Source organism: Oculina patagonica, chromosome 9 (assembly GCF_052425735.1).
Source record: "Oculina patagonica isolate OP01 chromosome 9, crgOcupat, whole genome shotgun sequence".
Lineage (NCBI taxonomy): Eukaryota > Metazoa > Cnidaria > Anthozoa > Scleractinia > Oculinidae > Oculina > Oculina patagonica.
Genome location: NC_135766.1, coordinates 22,314,585 through 22,339,701, shown reverse-complemented (window position 1 = coordinate 22,339,701; position 25,117 = coordinate 22,314,585). Strand labels below are relative to the sequence as shown.

Here is a 25,117-nt window from a genome sequence, read left to right as displayed (position 1 = left end):
GTACCATGAACTAAGTGTGCATGATGTAACATACATAATACAGTAATCTGTACAATTTAACAACACTTATAAAGTCAGGTTTAAAATTGAATTACTGTATACCATAGCACCATAATGAACTTGTAATTTTGTGAATATTAAATAAAGAAACAAACCTAAGTTTTGTTGGTGTTTACTCAGGTTGGTTGTTCTCCTCGGTGATAATTAAATAACTATTAGTAATTATTAATAAAAATTCACAATATTTTTTTCTCTGAAATCTGTTTGAGTACATGGAACAAAACGTCTTTTGCTTGTTCTTTTTTGTCTGTGTCTGTTTATGGCCAAATGCTTAGGAAAAATTTCTCAGACAGCTATCTACTGTGGATATCTGAAACACACTTCAAGGGTTACTGAAAGCCCTAAAAATTTAATGGCAAGCAAAATCCCTACAGGTGTGGCATTAAAATTTTGAATTTATCAGTGTATTGCAAAATAAAAAAAAATATTTTAGACTAAGAGGTTGCAAACACCTATCTTATGATTCTATGAATATTTCTTCACAAGCATTATACAGTGTTTTTGTTGTAGACGTGCCAGTAGGGTCCCTGTTGCTAAATTGAATACCCGTAACTGGCCATTATTTCATGGCTGCTTGTTAAGCCTCTTATCAACCTTTCTAACCTAAATAACTTGCCGTTATTCAATGGCTACTTGGCAACGTTACCAAGCAAGTCCCTGTTGCTGGCCTGAATTACTCGCCATATTTTCATGGCTGCTTATCGACCTTACCAAGAAAGGTCCCTGTTGCTAACCTGAATACCCTGTCTCCATTTCGTCAGTCCTATCTACCTTTCCAATCTCAAATAACCCATCACTATCTGATTGCTGCTCTTCAGCCTCTATCAGAAATGTCCCGGTCTAAATTTGGCAACAGCCATGTCACATGCAGCGCAGGCTACAAAATGCTTGTTAGTCTTGTTTGTCCCTCCTAAACCACTGTAAAAATCTCTGCCACTGAATGGCTTGTATCCTGTCCCAAAGCAACTGTCGATAGCTAGATTTGGCAAACATGAATGCGCCAAACATCAATAGGAAAAGCACAGAAAATAACAAATAGTAGTCTCTGTCTTCAACTGGTTTGTTCTTCAATGGGCCTACATGATCTTGTTCAGAGATTTGCACAGTGAAGTTGCCCTCAACACCTACAATTAACAGACCATACAATCAGTTAATAAGTTGGTTATTTAAAAGAACTGTGTCACGGCTAAATTAAGTTTAGTTTTTAAGTTTGGCCAAATACTTGCTGTGAAAGTTAATGTTTGCAAGAAATTACTTCTATGGATCCAAATGACAAAACCATAGTTTCACTGCAACCAAATTTGTCTCCTGGGCATTATAATGTAAAGTTACAAGTAAACAAGACTAACTTTGAAAACTGTTCAGCCCAACAATATCTCAAAAACTCATATTGCAATCTGTTTCAATCTTCGTCACGTTTGGGCATCCGTACCTTCTTTTGTATTTGCTGCGTTACTAGCCTGCGAGCAGGCTCTCTATTCGGGGGCAACGTGAATATTGAACTGCTCGAGCGCCGAAGGCGCGATCCCGCGAGTGCCGAAGGCGCAAGTGCATGGGCGAAGCGGGCACACCGAGGGAGAGCCTGCACGCGCGCCATTGAATTTCAAATCCGGCCCCTCGAAATGTGACAACTTGTTGACAACTCGCTACGCTTCCGGTGTCAATATATCGATCGAACGCTCGCGCGTTTATTTCGAAAAAAATTGTAAACAAAGAGAGTGAATGTTACTGTATCTGCAAGTGTACATTTTTGGTAAAATATGGAACTGGTAAATCGGTTCGCATGTAAACGGAAAATTTATTTGAAGCGTCAAATCGCGATGGGAGCCGCGGAAAAGTGATGACAGATGCACGAACAAATTGAAAAACAATTCGCAATATTGTCTAGTTTGTCCAGCCGTGTGTGCGATTCCTGTCCCCAAAAAAAATCAGAAAATCGAACTTAACTAGTGAGCATCACTCTGCGAACGGCATTTGTAAAGCTGCTTTATTCTCCTGCGCGTTTCGTCCGACTGTCGCGGACTTCTCAGCCGATGCAAATATTAACTGCGAACTGACGCTCGTAACGCCGGTTAAATCTCGCAAAGCAACACAGTTCAACCCATCGATCGTCCCTCCTTCACCTGGTCCCGGGCACCTGGTCTTCAATTGTGCTGGAAAGTGGGCATATTACTAAAACGATAGTGTCTGAGAGTCGCTCGTAAACTTTCTTCTCCACCATTGCCACTGCAAAGAGTTGAAATACATGTATGAAGCAATTGTCATAACCGGTTTGCATAATCGCAAAAACATCTCGTCCTTCTAGAAGATAATTTACCGCATCTTCCTGTTCTTGTTTTAAGTTAAGGAGATCGTTAGAATCAAGCGAAAGTTTCCAAAATGCTTCATGAACGCTGCTGAACTAACTCGCGTGCCTATTCACGGACGCCGGCCGTAGTTGATTTGTTGATATGGACGCTGGTTTTTCTCACATTAATTGAGCCTGTCATTTTTGACCAATCAGAGTGCTGCGTTCGTGGACGAACGCACCGGATTTGAAATTCAATGGCGTGCGTGCAGGCTCTCAATTTTAATCGCGGGCTCGCTTCGCTCGCCCAGCGGCTCGCTTCGCTCGCCGACTCGCGCCTTCGGCGCTCGAAGAGTTCAATATTCACGTTGCCCCCAAATAGAGAGCCTGCTCGCAGGCTACTGCATTACTGAAATGTTCCTTTACTGTTTTAAGAGGTTATTTTTATATTTTACTGAATTTAATGGTCACTTCTGATGCCTAAACAGTCCCTTTAACCATTACAACCTTAGGCTAAAAATATAAATCAAGTCTCCCCAAGGAGAGGGGCTTCAAAATTATTTTATATATATATACAGTCAGGTGGCTCTGCCACAAGCTCCAAACCCTCACCCTTTCATAAACCATTTTTGACAGAAAAGGTAACCCTTTCATAAAGCTTTGATAAAACAGGGTTGGAAATTAGCGCTCGAGTGGGCGAGTGTGAAAACTGTCGGGCGAGTACAAATCACGGATCACTCGCCCGGTTTGGCGAGTACGATTTTCATATCCAGTATTACTAGTAATTAATCCACACAGTGACACTGTCCACAAGCCTACCAACATTTTGAAATCTCCAACAAAGCTGCGTTCGAGTTCGTAAACAGACAAAAATGGCTTCCTTTTAGTGATTGTTACATGATGGACGTACCTTTACAAAGTAATACCTCTGGACATAAACACACTAACTCGTCTACCGAGCCGCGAAATGCGGCAAGATCGCTATTTCCCGATTTTCTTGACTCTTTTTCTGCACAATTTCGACACTTTGCATTTGGGAAGACGTTTCAAATTAAAAACTGCGTTTCAACTTTTGAAGTAAGCGTACTCATGGTTTATTAGGAGTAACGTCCATTTTTGGCGATTTTCATTGAAAAAATAGATTGCAGTCTGTATCGCGATTGACCACTAACGGTGGCACGATGAGTATCGAACGTGATTTAAAATTTAAGATATCTATTTCAACTTCTTGTGGGGGGTGAGGGGCTAAATTTTCCTTTCTTAAATGGAGGAGACTGGGCGAGTGAAAATTGATCTGGGCAAGTGCAATTTGAAGGTCACTCGCCCAGATGGCGAGTGCTCCGAAATTTTAGTTTCCAACCCTGATAAAAAATGGTGACCTCTTCACATACCAACAGTAGGAAAACTACATACCGGTATATTTTCTAAAGTACTTGGATAAATCAACTGTTAGGTGGGACCATTCAAGATATTTTTAAAAGCCCTTTATAATTCCTATAAAAATACAGTTTTCTCTACCCATTTTAAACTCCAGCACGTGAAATCCCTACCCTTTTATATTCCATTGGCTAGGAAAAGGTACCTGTTTCAAGCAGAGGCTTCTTGTATAGTCCACTACAAGGACCACCATCCACCCTCCCCCCCCCCCCCATCCCTCGAAAGTTTGATTTACATTTATCTACAGATCTCCTGTACCCACAAAGACAATTTATGAACATGACTTAACTACTCTTATACACTGTGTGATACAAATAAAAAAAAACATAAAAATTTTGATGTATTTACCTGTGTTGTTCTTCACAAACATTCTCAGATCATCAAGAGTTATTGAATTATTGAACTTCAAAACAGGCTTCCCTGAATGAAACAACAGGATAGTCGGGACAGCAACAACTCCAAAACGAGTATTCAAACTAAAGAGATCACAACAAGACATAGATCAGCTGGGTTTAAAGGTAATTTCCCAACATGCCAAAAGAATGATTGTTAGATCACACTTTAAGCAAAATGATTAAACTTTTCCTTATGTGGATTAAGATAGAGAGGTGGCCATGTTTATAAAGATAGCTTTACAGTCTGCAAAAACGATTCCTTTGCCTATAGAGCGGATAAGCAAATGATCCTCCCTTGTGTTACATAAACAGAACAACAAGTTACAATCTTTCTCCAATAAATCGGAGAGGAAAATTTGAACCCAAATTCCTCCATTTCAAAGCTTTGCTTTCGTTAACATTGAGGCAATCTTTTAAGGGCACCTCATGCAAGAGGGTCTGTACCCAAATTTTTCTGTCATGGCCAAAGCAATTAGTTACCCTATATTCTGGTTATTTAGACAAATATATAAAGTTACCGCTGGATATAAGCCCTTTCCCGGCCCATGCAACTTTTCCATGCAGAGATTTTACTTGAAATGATCCAAGGGTGATTCGATCTGCACATAAACCAAAATGGGAACTCACCTATGTTGCTTGTAAGCATCTATCGCCAGGATAGGCAGATTATTATACACTCTGCCTAAAGCATTGTACATTGGGGCTAGTTTAGCACAAAATGGACAATATTGTGTGAAAAACAACACAACGGCACAGGCATCAGTCTCGTTGTCCGTTGTTGTGTTAATCCATTTGAGCAATTCCTCAGAATTAACGATGAGTACTTTCTGTGGGAGGGAGTCGTTGTTCTGTGAATTGTTCCTTCCCTTGCAGAACCATTTTGGCAAGCCAGATTTTGAACTGGTGGCGTTTACAACTTCAAGCTCTGTATTTTTCGTGGAATTTTCAATTTGAGAAGAATTAGAAAGAGTTCCATTTACTTCTACAATGTCCGTTTCATTTACTGTTGCATTGGTAATATTAAATGCTTCCACGATGGTGTCATTTACTCCTGCTGGGACATTTTTCTCTTCGACAGAATTGTCGACTGCATCTGCAAAATATCGCGGCAAAATTTTAACAGATTTTACATCAAAATCTCCTACAATATTGCAAAATACCTTGATCAGTTAACCTGTTACCTTTTACTTTATCAGCTTCTGGCAAATTTTCTGTTTCTTCGGCCAAGGAACACACACAAAAGACCATAAATATACAAAATATCCAAACCACAAATTTGTCCGCCATGTTTTCTTTGAACTCTTTGACGAGCATGCCCAGTGCGAATATTGCTGGCCAGAACATGAAGAAAATTCGCTTTGAAAATTTTTCCTTACGAGAAATTGAGGGGACATTGGTACGGTTTTAAAATTTATAAAAGGAAAAGAAATCCAAAAATACAAAGCAAAAAAAAACATATATAGTGAAAACCAAAGAAAAAAAATTTTTTGTCAGCCCCCTGAGAGATTTGAACTCTCGACCCCTGGTTTACAAGACCAGTGCTCTAACCACTGAGCTAAGGAGGCATTCACACTCACCACAGAAATTTTTAGCTAATTTATTGTAAATGTTTTGGAACGAGGCTACCTACTTTGGTATTGCATTATGGGTATACTAAATGCCTCTTTTTGTCACTTGGCGAATTATCATTAGAAGCGCCGCAATAGTATATAATTTCAAACGTGTCTTTTCCGAAATTACAGCTGGTCCGAATTATGTCCAAAATTACAAGAAATTCGTCTGATAATTCTTATGCAAAAAAAATTGGTCCGAAATCTGGAGCCCGTTACTACCGAAAGGTAGTGAGTAGCTATGCCAGTTGGTTGGTTCAAAAACCACATTTTTCGACATCTTATGTTAGGGGTCCGGATATGTTATATTGAAGGCAAAATCCTCTGTATTTCTTGTATGTGTGCCTTTAGTACTACCACACTCTAGCCTGTGTACAGCGCGACGGCTGTACACAGGCTACCACACTCTTACGTTTTTTCGTTCGAGGCCCCATTAGGGGGGATCCGAGTATCCCGTATCCCATTAAATTTTGACCTAAATATCCCGTATCCCACTAATTCCTGAAAAACCTTGAAGTTCGATATCCCACAATCTCTTTTCTTAATATCCCGTATCCCTATAATTTTTCCCTGAAATATCCCGTATCCCTATAATTTTTTCCCCAAATATCCCGTATCCCTAAAACCCCTAATGGGGCCTCAATAACAATGTTGAGGCTGTGACCAAAATCACGATTTCTAACAAGCCAACGACATTTTTATTTGATTTTTTTCTCGCTTTTGCGTCGAGTTATAAGGGAAATACAGTACTCGGATGCTCTACTCCTTTCTAAAAAGAAGAAAATTAACATTAGAAATATCTCAGTAAATATGCAAGGTTCAACTAAGCTTATATACTCATTTGTCATAGTCACTAGGCATAAATAGATTGTGCTCAGCAACTTTTAAGCAACTTTTAGCGTCTTGAGCAACTTTTTGTAGTACCAGCAACCTAGGGCAACTTTTGCCTTCCTTGGCAACTTTTGAGCAACAAATTGATATAAAACTGATCCAAACCATAAAAGTCGTTTCATTCCGAGGGATTTTTATCTTTTTTTAACTATTTTTATTTTTTGTTTAATTTTTTTATTTTTTATCTATTATTGAAATTATGTTGAGTTTAAAGAGTATATTGATTAAGTATTTATATTTCTCATATAACAATTGCTTTTTGGACTCTTTTAATGATTGTAAGAATATTTAATGAAAATTTTTAAATGGCAACAAACAGACAAACACGTTTTGAGTATTTATCTAAAACAAAACGACTCTAGAGCAAGCAACTTTTCTAAATTTTGGTGGCAACTTTTTGATATTTGAGCAACTTTAGAGCAACTTTAAGGTATATTGTGAAGCAACTTTTCCTGAATTTACTAGCACAATCTATTCATGCCTAATAGTCACAACCTGAATTTTTAAAAGTAAACGTGTATAAAACAATTTTAAACATGTGTAGAACTTACTTTATACGAGGCTCATCATTAAAATGTGAACCGCATTCGTTCTCGATACAGCCTAAGCTCGAAAATTAGACCTTGTCCTATAAAAGAAAGTGTTTTTTCATAGCCGAAATCACTACACAAGTATACGAACAAAAGTCAAACGTAAAATTTTAACTTAAAGTCAAAAATAAAATAGTTTAGTTGGGAAAATAATCTTCAGTTAAGCAAGATTGATTTTTAACAAGAAACAGCTTATGAAAAATTTCGCAAGAAAAGACGTTACACAGCTTCTAGATATCAAAATTTTCTGGTGGCATGCCCACCCCCCCTAGCATGTCTTTGCCTCGTCTATGCCAAAGGTCTGGCTACGGCCCAGTTTATAATGCATTATAGACTTCTGTTGCTAAAGATTCTTGATTTACTTACGAAAAACATAGAGCTAGAGTAGCCTGTTCCAGCCCAAGCGTACTGGCAGTTAGGAAACGGTGCGAAAAACGGGAACGACGCGGGGAACGACGGCTAACGACCCACGAACCCTAGTATTTTTTGTTGTTGCTGTTTTTGTTTTTGTTGTTCTTTACGTTGCTCCCCAATAAACCAAACTCCTGGAACAGGCTATACCTTAAGGTTACTATTGTTAACGACTACTAATTTTAGCGAGTTGGGCAAAAATCTCTAAATTTAGTACTCGCAGAAAAAATTTCTCGATTAAATTTAATACTCCCTAAATTTAAGTACCTTCCCTCCCACCCCAAAAAGTCGACTTGAAAAATTCTTTTTAAAATAGATGCCGGTACCTCTGTTCTTTCTAGCAATGCAAATGTTCGTTCAATTTCAAGTGAGTTTGTTCTTTAACTGGACATTTATTTCCATCTTCTAAGCTATATATTCACTAAAAACTGGTTTACACAATATCACTTACTTTTTTACTTTGGAAAATTGCTAAATTAAATAGTCGCTAAATCTTTCTCTGAAAAAAAAAATCGCTAAAATTAGTAGACGCTTAAAATAGTAACCTTAAGGTAGCTAAAATAAATTATGTCTTGTAAATATGCCAACCCATGGCCATTTCGGAAATTGCCCGCAGAATTTAGTTAATTTACACATTCTTTTCAGAGAGAAGACGTTGCTAAGAATCAAACATTGTCTATTCAAATTTTTCGCCGACGACTTCACAGGAAACTCTTAAGAATTTAATTTAGCTTAAAACATGTCTTCGCTTAAAGTTTTTTATGGACTACTGTTATCAGGACTTGTTTTATATTTTCTGCTGTACAGCTTCTTGGTGAGGAAATTACCGGCTTTACCTGTGGTGAAAATTTATTTTGAAGATGAAACGACAGAAAGTGGTCTCCATTTACAACAATACTTTTCACACGAGACTTCGCTTAATATAAAAGCTGGTGAAATAGCGGATGGCAAGCGCTTCTCTCCTTCAGAGCAGGGACTTGAGATTTCTGCGAGAGAAGAAGAAGAAAAGCTTAACGAAATTACAAGCGAAAAGGAACAGGGTGCTGTGAAAAAGGATATCTTACTGTCATTTCTTGAAGGGCTTGGAATGCCCACAAACCAAAACAACGAACAAGAATCTGTTGCGGATATTTCAACGAATGCGCCGCCAAGAGTAAACCCGAATGGAGCTTCATTGCCGAAATTAATGAAGACATTGGACGAAGATTTTAATCTTGAAATCGGTAAACCGTGCCCTACAATTCACTTAAATGAAGGTAAGTTCCACTCCATGTTTGTTTACACTTTTTACAAAACGCGCACAATTAAAACGCTTGTTCAATGCTACTGTGCTTTATGTTTCAGAACCGTTTCAGTCGACGCGTTTCCCTTAAACAATAATGATGTTTGCAGTCTATTTTTATGCATGAACAATGAACCTACTTTCGGTTTATCCCATTTATGCAAACTATTTGCTTTGTTTGCAAAGAAATTCTCCAAACTAACGTAACAAACAGTTAACAATAGCTTGCGAGAAAGTTCTTTTAGGTTTTATCCGTCATCCCTAACTGACCCTAACTGAAGGCTGGTTTTCACTAGCAACGTACGGAGTCTGCGGGAGTCGGAGTCGTTATTAAGCCAGGAGCCAGGAGCCAGGAGCCGATTCCGTCGAGCTTATGACCTCGCTAGCCCGGTCTGCGTCGCAGACGAACTAAAACCCTGGACACGTCCGGCTGCATGCAACCCAGGCTAGACCTCGCTTACGACTACGATTTTCGATTTTCACTAGGTCGCCGCGCGCTTACGACTCCAATTACAACTCCGACTACGTTGTCAGTGGAAAGCAGTCTTTACGACAGCCTTAACAGTCTCCAGGCTAACTTCAAGACGACGAATAATCGACGAATGAAAGTTTGGAAAACTGTCAATAATCATGCGTATGGAAGTTTTTTCTTCTTTCAAAATCTCGTACCGGTGTCTTTGTACCCTCTGGCAAACGGTTGGGAAGCAAACGACCTCCTCGTACCCAGAGTCTTCGTTTCCTTTCACCAGCGGCCAGTAAGGAACGAAAATGCGAGGTACGAGAATGGAGAAGTTCGAAAATATTGGACTTCGGATTAATTTGCAAATGCCGAGCTGCCAAAAACATGGCTCGATCGAGCACCTTGGGGTTTTTACTAGGGTAATTTCTACTATTATTAAAACCAATTTAAATCAATAGGCTGTGATGGACTTTTGAGAATCCCTTATTTCGCCAAACTTGCGCAGTAAGAACCGGAAGATCGAAGACTCGAGTTACGCGTTTTCTTTTTTTACTGGATGAAATTTTTAATTTCCTTTTAAATCAGAAGGTTCCGTGCTCAAATTCTCCTTTCTGCCACTATTTGTGTTCGGTTTTCCCGAATTCAACTCCTCCACCCTTTGTAAATACCAACTGGTCAGCCTCCTGCCAGTTGCAATATTTAACAAGTTTATGTGCGATTAACAATATTTCTTTATTCATTTACAGCGTAAACTTAAGTGTTTTATTTTTATTTACTTTCATTTCAGTTGGTTTGCTGGAAGTTGACGATAACACAGTGTTCCTCGAGGATGTAGAACGTGAGCTTAACTTCGTTAAAAAAGGTGGCCAATGGAAACCTGACTGCGTGCCAAGAACAAAGGTTTGGACAATTACAAGACGTGAAATAAATACTTTTGACATTATCCCATCCTCAGACACCAGGGACAGGTATTGTGGCGAAAAACTTTCGTCGGTACGATTTCTGCCCGGTTTATTCCTTCGTTTCGCCCCACTAACTGCTCCTGCCGTCTCCCACGATATGATTACATTATCCCAGTTGTCAGAAGGGATCTAGGGGGAGGATGCAGGGGAGTGCACCCCCCCCCCCCCTTGAGATGATGACCGGCGGCTCTCTAACGTAATATTCTGCAAAAAAAGTCAGTTACGCGGTTCTTTAGTGGTGCACTCCCTCAAAAGGAAAATCCTGGAGTTGCCCTTGGTTGTAATTAAAAACTATATAAAGAGGTGTCCGCGTTTGAATCACCTGATCAATACAAATTAAACTGCACGAGAGAAAGTTTGTTCAAAGGGATTCTCGTTGAATTGGAGGGACCCTCGCTAAATAAACAACTTAAAAATGTTAACTTAACGCTTTAACTTTAAGTTTTTTATTCTCACTGTTATTTTTCTTGTTTGCTAGGCTTTTTTCAAGCTGTTTTGTCACTCGTGTACTATGTACCTGTAATTGTTTCTCGCTTAGTAATTACTGCCACATAAATTATTTTATGAATTCCTTGATATATAAACCTTTTATTTTTGTTACATCCTTCAACTAAAAAGGATATTAAGATATCCGAAAAATGTTTTCAAAATTCAAAACGATCGTTATTTTTCTGTGATTTTAAAAATCTCTTTTAGGTGGCCATAGTTGTTCCTTTTAGAGATCGCCACGAGCACCTTTACATTTTCTTGAGACACATGCATCAATTGCTAAGATGGCAGATGTTAGAATACAGAATCTTCATCGTAGAACAGGTGAGACGGGTATATTAAAGCAGGAAAAACGAGTATATATCACCAGTATATATTAGTCAAGCATTTGAAAGCTGAGATTTCAGCCTGGATGAACTTGTAAGTGACCTGTGCATGCTTTATTTTGTGCTTAATTGCTTCGTTAGCTACTTGTAGGCACTTTGTGCTATGTTTGATTATTACGTTAGTGACTTGTGCTCACTTCGTTTTGTGTTTGATTATTACGTTAGTGACTTGTGCTCACTTCGTTTTGTGTTTGATTATTACGTTAGTGACTTGTGTGCGCTATGTTTTGTGTTTGATTATTACGTTAGTTGATTGTGCGTGCTTTGTTTTGTGTTTGACTATTACGTTAGTGACTTGTGCGCGCTTTGTTTTGTGTTTGATTATTACGTTAGTAACTTGTGCGCAATTTTTTTTGTGTTTGATTATTACGTTAGTTACTTGTGCGCGCGTTGTTTTGTGTTTGATTATTACGTTAGTGACTTGTGCGCACTTTGTTTTGCGTTTGATTATTACTTTAGTAACTTGTGCGCAATTTGTTTTGTGTTTGATTATTACTTTATTTATTTATTTATTTATTTATTACATTTCTTTATACACGGTTAAAAACATCAGGAAGATACTACTAAATTACAGTTATAATAAATATTAATACAAATTAATGAGTAACTTGAGCGCGCTTTGTTTTGTGTTTGATTATTACGTTAGTGACTTGTGTGCGCTTTGTTTTGTGTTTGATTATTACGTTAGTGACTTGAGCGCGCTTTGTTTTGTGTTTGATTATTACGTTAGTGACTTGCGCGCACTTTGTGCTATCTATGTTTGATTATTACGTTAGTGACTTGCGCGCACTTTGTTTTGTGTTTGATTATTACGTTAGTGGATTGTGCGCACTTTGTTTTGTGTTTGATTATTACGTTAGTGGATTGTGCGCGCTTTGTTTTGTGTTTGATTATTATGTTAGTAACTTGTGCGCACTTTGTTTTGTATTTGATTATTACGTTAGTGACTTGTGCGCACTTTGTTTTGTGTTTGATTATTACGTTAGTAACTTGTGCGCGCTTTGTTTTGTGTTTGATTATTACGTTAGTGACTTGCGCGCACTTTGTGCTATCTATGTTTGATTATTACGTTAGTGACTTGCGCGCACTTTGTTTTGTGTTTGATTATTACGTTAGTGACTTGTGCGCACTTTGTTTTGTGTTTGATTATTACGTTAGTGACTTGTGCGCGCTTTGTTTTGTGTTTGATTATTACGTTAATGACTTTTGTGCACTTTGTTTTGTGTTTGATTATTACGTTAGTGACTTGTGCGCACTTTGTTTTGTGTTTGATTATTACGTTAGTGACTTGTGCGCACTTTGTTTTGTGTTTGATTATTACGTTAGTAACTTGTGCGCACTTTGTTTTGTGTTTGATTATTACGTTAATGACTTGTGCGCACTTTGTTTTGTGTTTGATTATTACGTTAATGACTTGTGCGCACTTTGTTTTGTGTCTGATTATTATGTTAATGACTTGTGCGCGCTTTGTTTTGTGTTTGGTTATTACGTTAGTGACTTGTGCGCACTTTGTTTTGTGTTTGATTATTACGTTAGTGGCTTGTGCGCACTTTGTTTTGTGTTTGATTATTACGTTAGTGGCTTGTGCGCACTTTGTTTTGTGTTTGATTATTACGTTAGTGGCTTGTGCGCAATTTGTTTTGTGTTTGATTATTACGTTAGTGACTTGTGCGCACTTTGTTTTGTGTTTGATTATTACGTTAGTGGCTTGTGCGCACTTTGTTTTGTGTTTGATTATTACGTTAGTGGCTTGTGCGCAATTTGTTTTGTGTTTGATTATTACGTTAGTGGCTTGTGCGCACTTTCTTTTGTGTTTGATTATTACGTTAGTGGCTTGCGCGCACTTTGTTTTGTGTTTTATTATTACGTTAGTGGCTTGTGCGCAATTTGTTTTGTGTTTGATTATTACGTTAGTGACTTGTGCGCACTTTGTTTTGTGTTTGATTATTACGTTAGTGGCTTGTGCGCACTTTGTTTTGTGTTTGATTATTACGTTAGTGGCTTGTGCGCACTTTGTTTTGTGTTTGATTATTACGTTAGTGGCTTGTGCGCACTTTGTTTTGTGTTTGATTATTACGTTAGTGGCTTGTGCGCACTTTCTTTTGTGTTTGATTATTACGTTAGTGGCTTGCGCGCACTTTGTTTTGTATTTCATTATTACGTTAGTGGCTTGTGCGCACTTTGTTTTGTGTTTGATTATTACGTTAGTGGCTTGTGCGCGCTTTGTTTTGTGTTTGATTATTACGTTAGTGGATTGTGCGCGCTTTGTTTTGTGTTTGATTATTACGTTAGTGGATTGTGCGCACTTTGTTTTGTGTTTGATTATTACGTTAGTGGATTGTGCGCACTTTGTTTTGTGTTTGATTATTACGTTAGTGGATTGTGCGCGCTTTGTTTTGTGTTTGATTATTATGTTAGTAACTTGTGCGCACTTTGTTTTGTATTTGATTATTACGTTAGTGACTTGTGCGCACTTTGTTTTGTGTTTGATTATTACGTTAGTAACTTGTGCGCGCTTTGTTTTGTGTTTGTTTATTACGTTAGTGACTTGCGCGCACTTTGTGCTATCTATGTTTGATTATTACGTTAGTGACTTGCGCGCACTTTGTTTTGTGTTTGATTATTACGTTAGTGACTTGTGCGCACTTTGTTTTGTGTTTGATTATTACGTTAGTGACTTGTGCGCGCTTTGTTTTGTGTTTGATTATTATGTTAATGACTTTTGTGCACTTTGTTTTGTGTTTGATTATTACGTTAATGACTTTTGTGCACTTTGTTTTGTGTTTGATTATTACGTTAGTGACTCACTCCCTGTTTTAATTCACGAGGATCAAACAGGTTTTGTGAAAGGGAGGTTTATTGGCGAAAACGTCCGACTGATCAATGACGTGATGAATTATCTGGACAACTGTAATAGCCCTGTTTTAATGGTAGCTATAGACTTCAAAAAGGCCTTTGACTCTTTGGAATTGTCATTTATTAAACTCTGCATGGCTAAATTTAACTTTGGAAATAATATAATGCGATGGGTTTCAATATTTTATGAAGGTATACAAACATCGGTTTTGAACAACGGTTTCATGACAAACTTCTTTAGTGTAAGCAGGGGAGTGAGGCAGGGGTGTCTTCTCTCGCCTTACTTATTCATTCTCTGCGCGGAGATACTAGCACACAAAATACGAAGAACGGAAAACATCAAGGGGATCGAAATCTTTAACACGGAGATTAAGTTAACTCAGTTTGCCGATGATACAACACTACTTTGCGCAGATATCCCTTCTGTAGAGAACGCACTTGCCCTGATACAAAACTTTGGAAAGCTATCAGGACTGTGTCTGAATGAAAGAAAAACGAAAGCAGTTTGGCTGGGGAAAGATAAAAATTGCAAAGCTAAACCCCTTAATTTAAACTGGACAAGCGATGCAATCAGAATTCTTGGAACCTACCACTCATATGATAAGAAAAAAACCTTGAAACAAAACTTTTCGATCAAAGTACAAACAAGAGCTCTTAGAGCTTACAACTGCGCTGGTCTCGTGAGCACTTTAGGGGAGCCATGTGTGTGGGGGGGGGGACAAAAAAAGCACCCCCCTATCCCCTTTGCCTGCGTCTAATAATGTTGAGACTGACAAACAAAATGGTAAGAAAACACCTTGTGTGACATTTCATGGTTGACTAGTTCCATCGGCAATTAAATATTTTTCTTATATGCTAATCTATATGCTGGCCAAATTTAATTCCCACGATCCTGATCCGTGAAACCAAAAAATTGCTTATCGGGACGACGGGATTTTTCGGGCGAAAGTTTACAACTACTGCCCCTGGGTCTGGAAGATCAGTTCATAAGAACGTTTGGCTTCACGCCAGGAACGTAAGTATCCGCGAGAATTTCGACAGTATTCCTTATTTACATAAAACTGAAAACTGGCCCAATGACAATGTTTCGCAGTTTCTATAAAGTTAGTACTATTTTTGAACCTCTTCAACAGTTCAAAATTTATTTGACCCTGTTTCGGTTTTCGTATTACAATAGGCGGTTGTAAAAATGCAGCGTCTGACAAACTTTGTGTGACATTTCATGGCTGACTTGTTCTAGCCGCGATTAATAATTTTTCTTATATGCAAATTCTGGCCGAATTCCCACGCTCGGACGCTGAGGCTGTTTTTAGAACAGAGGGTATTTCCCTAACATACCGAATGACGTAAGCGGTACAAGTCAGGGCATGTTTGTGAAGGGGATTTTTCTTTTTATCTCTAAAATCCTTTCAATGACACAGGCCCCCAAAAAAATAGATAACCCTTAAAAGAGAAATACTTTGCAATAAATTTGTTTAGTAAAGACCAAAGGATTCGCAATGATTTGATAGGTAGCTTATAATAGCTTTAAAACATTACGTGACTTGAGCTCTAGCCGATCGAAAGTGAAACTTGTCATGTCAGCACATTCTTTTCCACCAACGTATTCATAGATTCTGGCCCGCTAAATTATATTTCTCTTTGAAAGCGTGGAAATTTAGTATTTTTCATGAGTCAAAGGCTTCAAATTCGAATATTTCACACTAAGCATTCTTTGTAAAGACAAAGAATAACCATTTGTTTCCATTTGTTACTGATTTATAGCTTCTAAACATCGCGTGACATAACCTCGACCGAGTGAAGGTCTGCGTCTGGTCACCGACAAAACTAAAAAAAAAAAAAATAATAATAATAATAATAATAATAAACCCCGTGCAGAGCAAGAACTGCGCAGCGCAGTTAAAAATACAAACAGTATTTGATATGTGGCGCAGCAGGGATTTAACTATGTTTGGAAAAGCAGTGATTATAAGAGCACTTGGAATCAGTCCAATTGTGTACTCTATGTCCATGTTGGAAGCACCTAAGTCTGAACTTGAAAAAGTAAGTAAGTTGATTTTTAAATTCTTCTGGAAGAATAAGCCGGATAGAATAAAACGAGAGGTGTTATATCAAAATATTGATAGAGGTGGGATTAAGTTGCCCAATATTTTTTTGATGAATAAAGCACTGAGGTTAAGTTGGATCAGTCGGCTTTTGGATGGTAGGCCATGTAAGTGGAAGACAATACCACAACACTTCTTAGACAAACTGGGTGGAATTGAATTTATACTGAAATGTAATTATGATGAGAAGAGCTTGGACAAACAAATCCCAGCATTTTACAGAAATATGTTATTGTATTTTAAAGAACTAAAATGCCTCTACGATAAAGAAAATCTAGAAAAATTCGTTCTATTCAACAACAAATTGATTCTTATTGACAAAAAGACCGTGTTTTGGAAATCTTGGTTTAATAATAATATTGTTACTGTCCAAGATCTGTTAAAAGACAATGGCGCGATAATGACTTACAATGGCTTTACTAATAGATACAAGAACGTTAAATCGAGCTTTCTTCAGTTCTATCAGATGATATCAGCGATTCCAAAACGCCTGTTTCTTTAAGGCAAAAATAATAGCATCGATAAGGAGATTTTCCATAATGGTAAACCAGTAGCTTTAGGACCAAATACCAAAATAGATATATTTAAATTAAAATGTAAGGACTTTTACAGACTATTTATTAAAGGAAGGTACACGCAGCCCACAGGCTTTCGGAAATGGTCCAACTATTTTAATAGTGATGTAACAAAAGAATGTGAAAACTGTCTTAAACATACTCAAACTATTTGCCAAGATACCAAAGTCCTACAAACAACTTTTAAACTACAACATCGCATTGTTTTTACTAAACGAGAGCTGGCATTCTGTAATATTGCCAAAGACGCAAAATGTATCTATTGTGAACAAGAGGACTCGATAGAACACTGCCTTTTTCAATGCAAATCAGTGCTCGACCTTATTTCCAGTGCACGTAATTGGTTTGAGCAGAAAACAAACAAGTCTCTGGTTATAAATAATTACTCTTTACTCTTTGGAACAGAACATCAAACAGCTGATAACACGAATCAAATAGAAAACCTCTTTATCATATATCTAAGACATTACATAATTCATAATAAAGTGTGAGACAGCCAACTTAGTCTAAAAGAATTCCAAAATAAATTTAATAACTATTGTAGAACCTTGAAGATTAATAACCCTTTCTCAAATTAAATTAATCGTTAGAGATGAAAATGTACTGTACATAGTATATTTTAAATTGCTTGATAGTGTATTGGAGAATTGTTATACTGTAGTTAGTTTTCCGGTCTTTTTTTTTTCTTTTTGTTTGTTGTATATCGTTCTAGTTTTACTTGTGCTGTACTTGTAACATTTTATTTTATTTGAATAAATTAAAAAAAAATTACGTTAGTGACTTGTGCGCACTTTGTTTTGTGTTTGATTATTACGTTAGTGACTTGTGTGCGCTTTGTTTTGTGTTTGATTATTACGTTAGTGGATTGTGCGCGCTTTGTTTTGTGTTTGATTATTACGTTAGTGGATTGTGCGCACTTTGTTTTGTGTTTGATTATTACGTTAGTGACTTGTGCGCACTTTGTTTTGTGTTTGATTATTACGTTAGTGACTTGTGCGCACTTTGTTTTGTGTTTGATTATTACGTCAGTGACTTGTGTGCACTTTGTTTTGTGCTTGATTATTACGTTAGTGGATTGTGCGCGCTTTGTTTTGTGTTTGATTATTACGTTAGTGACTTGTGCGCACTTTGTTTTGTGTTTGATTATTACGTTAGTGACTTGTGCGCACTTTGTTTTGTGTTTGATTATTACGTTAATGACTTGTGCGCACTTTGTTTTGTGTTTGATTATTACGTTAGTGACTTGTGTGCACTTTGTTTTGTGTTTGATTATTACGTTAATGACTTGTGCGCACTTTGTTTTGTGTCTGATTATTACGTTAATGACTTGTGCGCGCTTTGTTTTGTGTTTGGTTATTACGTTAGTGACTTTTGTGCACTTTGTTTTGTGTTTGATTATTACGTTAGTGACTTGTGCGCACTTTGTTTTGTGTTTGGTTATTACGTTAGTGACTTTTGTGCGCTTTGTTTTGTGTTTGATTATTACGTTAGTGACTTGTGTGCACTTTGTTTTGTGTTTGATTATTACGTTAGTGGATTGTGCGCACTTTGTTTTGTGTTTGATTATTACGTTAGTGACTTGTGCGCACTTTGTTTTGTGTTTGATTATTACGTTAGTGACTTGTGCGCACTTTGTTTTGTGTTTGATTATTACGTTAATGACTTGTGCGCGCTTTGTTTTGTGTTTGGTTATTACGTTAGTGACTTTTGTGCACTTTGTTTTGTGTTTGATTATTACGTTAGTGACTTGTGCGCACTTTGTTTTGTGTTTGGTTATTACGTTAGTGACTTTTGTGCGCTTTGTTTTGTGTTTGATTATTACGTTAGTGACTTGTGTGCACTTTGTTTTGTGTTTGATTATTACGTTAGTGGATTGTGCGCACTTTGTTTTGTGTTTGATTATTACGTTAGTGACTTGTGCGCACTTTGTTTTGTGTTTGATTATTACGTTAGTGACTTGTGCGCACTTTGTTTTGTGTTTGATTATTACGTTAATGACTTGTGCGCACTTTGTTTTGTGTTTGATTATTACGTTAGTGACTTGTGTGCACTTTGTTTTGTGTTTGATTATTACGTTAATGACTTGTGCGCACTTTGTTTTGTGTCTGATTATTACGTTAATGACTTGTGCGCACTTTGTTTTGTGTTTGATTATTACGTTAGTGACTTGTGCGCACTTTGTTTTGTGTTTGATTATTACGTTAGTGACTTGTGCGCACTTTGTTTTGTGTTTGGTTATTACGTTAGTGACTTGTGCGCGCTTTGTTTTGTGTTTGATTATTACGTTAGTGACTTTTGTGCACTTTGTTTTGTGTTTGATTATTACGTTAGTGACTTGTGCGCACTTTGTTTTGTGTCTGATTAATAATGGTAATAGGACTGAGTGGAGTCCAATTCGGTCTGTAATCATACGAGTGATTAACAAAATCGTACGACCGCGAAGTGGGAGTCCGATTTGTTTAATCACGAGTATGATTACAGACAGAATTGGACGACACGAAGTCCTGTTACCAATTAATCAAAACTATGACAAAATTTGAGAAACAAACTAACCTTTAGTCAAATGGTTTAACGTTTTTATAAAAACTGAAAAACATAACAGTTTACTCAACAAAATGCACAACAACAGCGCGCGCAAAATGACGCGTACTGTCCAATTACACAGGCATGACGCGTAAACTGTCCTATTACACTATCCAATTTTAAGCATGACGCGTACACTGTCCTATTAGTGCTCAAATCGGGCTGCTGATAACCAATCACCGATCGAGAATTTTGTTATAGTTTTGATTATTACGTTAATGACTTGTGCGCGCGTTGTTTTGTGTTTGATTATTACGTAAGTGACTTGTGCGCGCGTTGTTTTATGTTTGATTATTACGTCAATGACTTGTGCGCGCGTTGTTTTATGTTTGATTATTACGTTAGTGACTTGTGCGCGCGTTGTTTTATGTTTGATTATTACGTTAGTGACTTGTGCGCGCGTTGTTTTATGTTTGATTATTACGTTAGTGACTTGCGTGCACTTTTTTGTGTCTGATTAGTACGTTAGTGATTGTGTATCGCGCCAACCTTCATTTGTAATAACTATCTTGGCAATCTAGAAATAATAAATATACAGTAAATCCTGCCCTTGATACGCTTGGTGTAATTTTTAGGTTGTGGGAACTTCATGAACATTTATTTTAACAACCTTAATTGATTTTCTTAGTGACGTTAATTTCCATTTAATCCAGAAGTGTTTTTCTTCCGACGAAGGGCTAACCCTGGAAACATCAGCTTTTCAAAATTCATTTCGGCGGTTTTTTACCTATACAACCTTTAGATAAGAATCAACTCAGTTGTTTTTTTTTTCAGGCCGACGACGAACGCTTTAATCGAGGAATGCTAATGAACGTTGGTTTCAGCGAGGCAATGAAGGCGGATAACTTTACTTGTGTAGTATTTCATGATGTGGATCTCATACCAGAAGACGCTAGGAACGACTACGGATGTCCTTCCTCGCCTCGCCACATGTCTACTGCTGTTAATGAAATGGATTACAAGTTAGTTCTCCTAATTTAATATTATACCTTATTACATGAAATTTTCGCGACACGTTAATTTCGCGATTTTGAGGTGCGCATATTTTGCGACACTTAAATTTCGCGATTTTGCGAAAATTTTATATTTTGAATCACTTTAATTTCGCGTTTTTGGGGAAGACACAATTAGTAGGTTATGCTTGTACGTGCATGAGTTATTGTCAGTCAATTGACGACGACATCCATTTACATTTAAAATTCCTTCCTTTATTGGTACTAAACCCCTTGACTAAACTTATTCTTTCTTGATTATTGACATAATGTAAGTCACTTAATTTTCGCGTCATGTTATGTTCGCGACACTTATTGTTCGCGTCACTTTAATTTCGCGATTTTTGGGAATCGCGAAATTCGCGAAAAGAACGTGTCGCGAAAATTTCATGTAATAAGGTATGTTTCTTTCAAATTCGATTCTAATAAATTGATGGTGCGCGTTTTCATCAGGTGCAAAAGGCGCGTTGTTCTAACTCCGTTTCAAGCGGTGTGTGTTGGAGCGCTAGGCGAGCTCACTGTGTTGTGTTCTTTGGCACGACACATAATTTTCAAATTATCACGTTCTACCTTCCCTCCAGAAGTATAAAAATCCAATACTTGCGTATTGTTCAGGAAACCTATCAGAAATGCTAGTAGCTATTTAATAGCTTTGAAATCGGGGAGTAGTAAGTTTATCCAGCTTTCTTATAAACAAAAGTCGCTTAATAAATCTGTCTTATTATCCAGGCTCAGTGCTCGGGACCATAACTATTAGAACACAAGCCTTGTTTTGTTTTGGACGGACGTCTGTGCACTCGATCCGTACAAGTAAAAACCCGCGTATAAGAACACCTATTTTGGCGGTTCAGGCTGATTTGGTTCTTATATAATGGGTTATAATCTGCAAAATCAGCCTGTAAGTGTTCTTAAGTGTTCTTAAAAATAGTTTCTTAAAATAAGGAACATACTAGACTACCAATAGATGAAATCAAAATATATGCACACAATTGTATTTTAATTTTAATAAAATTGATAAATCATGGCAATACTGTACTGTAATTGGGGTGGAACTATTATGTGTGCAATGAAAAGTAGTGTTGATCTTTGATATTTTTCCATATAAGAACAACTTTCATTTTTCAGGCTGAATGTGTTCTTATATAAATGGTACTTTATTTCCTAAAATCAGGCCTGGGTGTTCTTAATCCACTTGTTCTTATACGCGGGTTTTTACTGTACTGTGAAGAGTGGGTCGAAATCATTGTAGAACGACCCTTGAGCTTGATTTGATTTGATAGGGCTGTGCACTGCAAGTTTTCTCATTTGCTTTTCATGGTGAACTCAAAACCGCATTTCAAATTCACATGAGTGATATCTGGGATGCCAGGTAAAATATGTTTTAAAACTCATTTTGTTTCTTTCCCTTGCTTAGGTTAATGTACAAGACGTTGTTCGGAGGAGTCGAGGGTTTCTGGAGCGAGCATTACCGTCAAGTTAATGGCTTTCCAAATCGTTTCTGGGGCTGGGGAGGTGAAGACGATGACTTGTATGTCAGGTTTGTAACAAGAAAAGCGTGTTCACAAACTGTACGTTACATGCGTCTGGATTTGCACAGCATTGTGTGTTTAGACAAATTGTGTGATTAGACAAACTTGGTTTGTATGTGTGCTGGACTCCGGATCGAGCGGTCCGGGATCATCCCCTGACAAGACTGAATTGAACTGATTTTTTTCTCGGATTTTTATTGGGTAGCTTACTCAGCTATTGTCCCCGAGCATTCCCATCCCAACCTTGACATTACTTCAGGCAAAGACCAGACCACAACACCGGGAACTTTGTGCCCTAATCTTTGCGATAAGTGTGAGGGCATAACGCTGAAGATGCAGGAGACGGGGGCCACGGTTTTTTGTCCTTACCTGGGAAGACTAGGACATCTGACCATTTGCAGATGTCATTGCAAAGGCAGCATGTTCTCCTCGAGTAGGAATACTTCTAGTCGCTACATAATGGGCCACTAGGCTCGAAAGCTGACCTTCGTTCAGCCCAACAGTATTTATCTCAACTAAATATTTTGAACAGACTAGCGATATTGTGGAACGCTGGCAGAATCACTTTAAAATTTAACAGAGCTTTTTAAAAAATAAAGATTTGAAAGTTGGGTCTAATTTCACGTCATGTCATGTTATAGGGTCATTGCTTTCGTTATTTGTTTTATTTTTCTCTCAGCCATTGCTGTAAGACTTTATGAGAGCTGCTACATTTCTTAGATATATTTGGTTTCTCTTGCATGAAAGGGTCAGAGAGAAACGCCTGGGCCTCACTCGCCCCGCGCAGATGATTGGTCGATATACAATGTTAGGTCATTCACATCAAGATGACGACAAAAATCCTGAAAGGTAAGGCCCGGTTCAGACGCCGATCTTTTCATGAGCCGAACTTAATTCCTCGAATTAAGTACATGAAAAGATCGGCGTCTGAATCAAATTAGAACGCCCATTTCAATTTGGAACGGCTCACCCGTTCTTTCCGCCTGGCTTGGCCGAGAATTTCGCCTGTGGAACGCCTTTGGAACGACTTTGATTCAGACGCCGTACTTTTCATGTGCCGATCCTAATTCATAAATTATCATAATGTATTTTGACTAGTTTTTTTGGAACTGTATTAGGAACGGCCTCGGAACGGCCAAAAAGTACGGCGTCTGAATCAAGAGGCGTACTTTTGTCAATTTGGGTCGGTCCAGATTCGAATTGAGTTCGGCTCATGAAAAGTACGGCGTCTGAACCGGGCCTAACATAAGTTATACGTTACATATCCGAAATCGTTTTCTAAGTTAAAAAACGTGAAAGGAATGCCCTATTTCCTCTATGAGACGTGCCTGGATTGCCTGCATGGAATTATGGTAGTTGTTTAAAATTTGCCAAGTCTTAGACAAGGTTTTGTTGAATATAGTCTGCGTAGCTGACGGTTTTGTTGAGGTTAACGCACGCGCGAGCAAGGGGCAAGGTCACAACAATGCATGTCTCAGAGAAGGCATTACGTGGGCTGTGATTGGTCAGTTCGAGTTCGTTATTAAGGCGTCCTAGTGCATTGTTGTATTGTTGCATTGCTCGCGGGACGTTTTGAGAACACGAGAAAAGTGCATTAAAATTCAATAAAATACGCACGTTACGTAGAATTGTGCTTCACGAGGACTTACTCGGACCAGCCAATCTTTGAAAAATTTCTAAAAGTCGATGAAGTACGTGGCCTACGTCTTTTGCTTGGTATCCTCGAGTTAAAACACACAGCCTACGTCACAAGTTTGAGCGCGCGCAATTCTGTTTAGAGCAATTTTTAATCGAGGGTCGTAAAAACAAAACCAAAGTAATCACTTTCATTGGCAAATCAAAAACGGCACAACCAATCCAGTGAACCAATCAAACCTCTAAGCACATACATGGAGCCGACGTGCGCGGGAAAACGTGTGTGAGTGGGTCACTATTGGTTTTGGTTTTACTTCTGATTGGTCAAGAAAGTGATACGAAGTTTAAACCAATCACTACTGACATTGTAGTGCAAAATCAAAGCAAACGCGAATTACTCGATACTTATTAAGTGAAAACTGCTCTATAACTGGATTAGGCAAATTTTCACCTCCGAGGTGTCGTTTATATTTAGTAGAGGAAAAAACTGTAATAAACTAGCGAGTTGTCATCCTGATTTTACGACAGTGAGTAAAGATAATTATTATTTTAAACTTTGACCGGAGATCATTTTCATTCTTTTCTTACAGGTTTGAAGAACTTCGTAGAAGCGAAGCATACATTGATATGGACGGCTTAAACACGCTTACATATAATGTGTTGGAGTACCAGGAGAAGCCGCTGTACACATTAATATCCGCATCTCTGAGATAATGCAGTTATCACACACTCTCCTCCGCAGAGGCTTCTTCGCGCGTTCAATGAAGCGCGGCGAGATTGAGGAGAAGCGAGAAGAGAGGTATCAAAGCTGTCACCAAAACAATTTTTAAAATGTGCGAGAATTTTGTAAGAAAAAGCTACATACATACAGCGGCTAAACTATAATGCGACGAGAGAGTACTTCTGTAAGTTTGTTGCTTTTTTTGCATGCTAGGCAGACAAACGTTTTCAGTAAATTTCACAAATAATGGCTTGAAACTACATGAAGAAAATGTTGCATTAAGCAGCGCCAGTTTTCATAAGGACTGTTCATGCGTAGATCTTTTAACTAGCCATTTTAATTTAAAAATTGTAATAAATAAAATACATAAACATTCCAAGCCAAGTGTGGTCGTGACCGTTGCTAAGCAAAAAGCTTGACGTAATTCCTTGCTGGTAGGGTGTGTCGGCGTTACATCCGATCTCAATGTACCTTGTTCACGATAGTCGCCATGACTATTTTCATGTTGAGGTCGTAACCCCACTGAGAAGTTGTTAGTGCTTGTCTTGTTACTCGGTAGTGTGATATTGCCCTTTTTCAACAGGTGTTAATGCTGGGATAACCCTGCGACGTAGGGGGCGGGGTGGCCTAATGGTTTATAGTGCACTGGACACCGGATCGAGCGGTCCTGTTGTTGTGTTCTTGGGCAAGACAACTTTACTCTCATATTGCCTCTTTCCACTCAGCTGTATAAATGGGTACTGGCGAATATAATGCTGGTGGACTAGCATTCCATTCAGGGGGAGAATAGAAATACTCCTAGACGCTTCGTGCTACTGAAACCGGGATAAGCTCTGGCGCTTGAACGCAGATCTTACCTTC

General features: G+C 38.0%; 2 protein-coding genes and 1 non-coding gene across 3 annotated transcripts; 1 reads left to right on the top strand and 2 right to left on the bottom strand.

Moving 5' to 3' along the window:
* Positions 1–141: 141 nt before the first annotated feature.
* Positions 142–5,478, bottom strand: LOC144666142 (thioredoxin domain-containing protein 15-like). Its single transcript, XM_078527505.1, has 4 exons — positions 5,361–5,478; positions 4,807–5,272; positions 4,133–4,260; positions 142–1,184 (listed from the first exon to the last, which is right to left on the bottom strand). The coding sequence occupies exons 1-4, from the start codon at positions 5,464–5,466 to the stop codon at positions 952–954; spliced, it is 933 nt and encodes a 310-aa protein (XP_078383631.1). The 5' UTR covers positions 5,467–5,478; the 3' UTR covers positions 142–951.
* Positions 5,479–5,671: 193 nt separating this feature from the next.
* Positions 5,672–5,744, bottom strand: Trnat-ugu (transfer RNA threonine (anticodon UGU)). Its single transcript has one exon. It is a non-coding gene; the product is annotated as a tRNA-Thr (tRNA).
* A 2,642-nt stretch (positions 5,745–8,386) lies between these two features.
* LOC144666137 (beta-1,4-galactosyltransferase 5-like) lies at positions 8,387–24,630 on the top strand. Its single transcript, XM_078527498.1, has 7 exons — positions 8,387–8,937; positions 10,211–10,323; positions 11,082–11,198; positions 20,154–20,341; positions 21,786–21,908; positions 22,648–22,749; positions 24,126–24,630. Exons 1-7 carry the CDS (start codon positions 8,421–8,423, stop codon positions 24,247–24,249), a joined length of 1,284 nt encoding a protein of 427 aa, XP_078383624.1. The 5' UTR covers positions 8,387–8,420; the 3' UTR covers positions 24,250–24,630.
* The last annotated feature ends 487 nt before the right edge of the window (positions 24,631–25,117 follow it).

Coding starts and splice junctions, on each gene's coding strand:
- LOC144666142 (XM_078527505.1), bottom strand. CDS start 5,466: ATGGCGGACAAATTTGTGGTTTGGATATTTTGTATATTTATGGTCTTT. Junction 5,273..5,360: donor AGAAGCTGATAAAGTAAAAG/GTAACAGGTTAA, acceptor GATATTTTGCAG/ATGCAGTCGACAATTCTGTC. Junction 4,261..4,806: donor GATGCTTACAAGCAACATAG/GTGAGTTCCCAT, acceptor TGATCTCTTTAG/TTTGAATACTCGTTTTGGAG.
- LOC144666137 (XM_078527498.1), top strand. CDS start 8,421: ATGTCTTCGCTTAAAGTTTTTTATGGACTACTGTTATCAGGACTTGTT. Junction 10,324..11,081: donor ACTGCGTGCCAAGAACAAAG/GTTTGGACAATT, acceptor AATCTCTTTTAG/GTGGCCATAGTTGTTCCTTT. Junction 21,909..22,647: donor GACGATGACTTGTATGTCAG/GTTTGTAACAAG, acceptor CTTGCATGAAAG/GGTCAGAGAGAAACGCCTGG.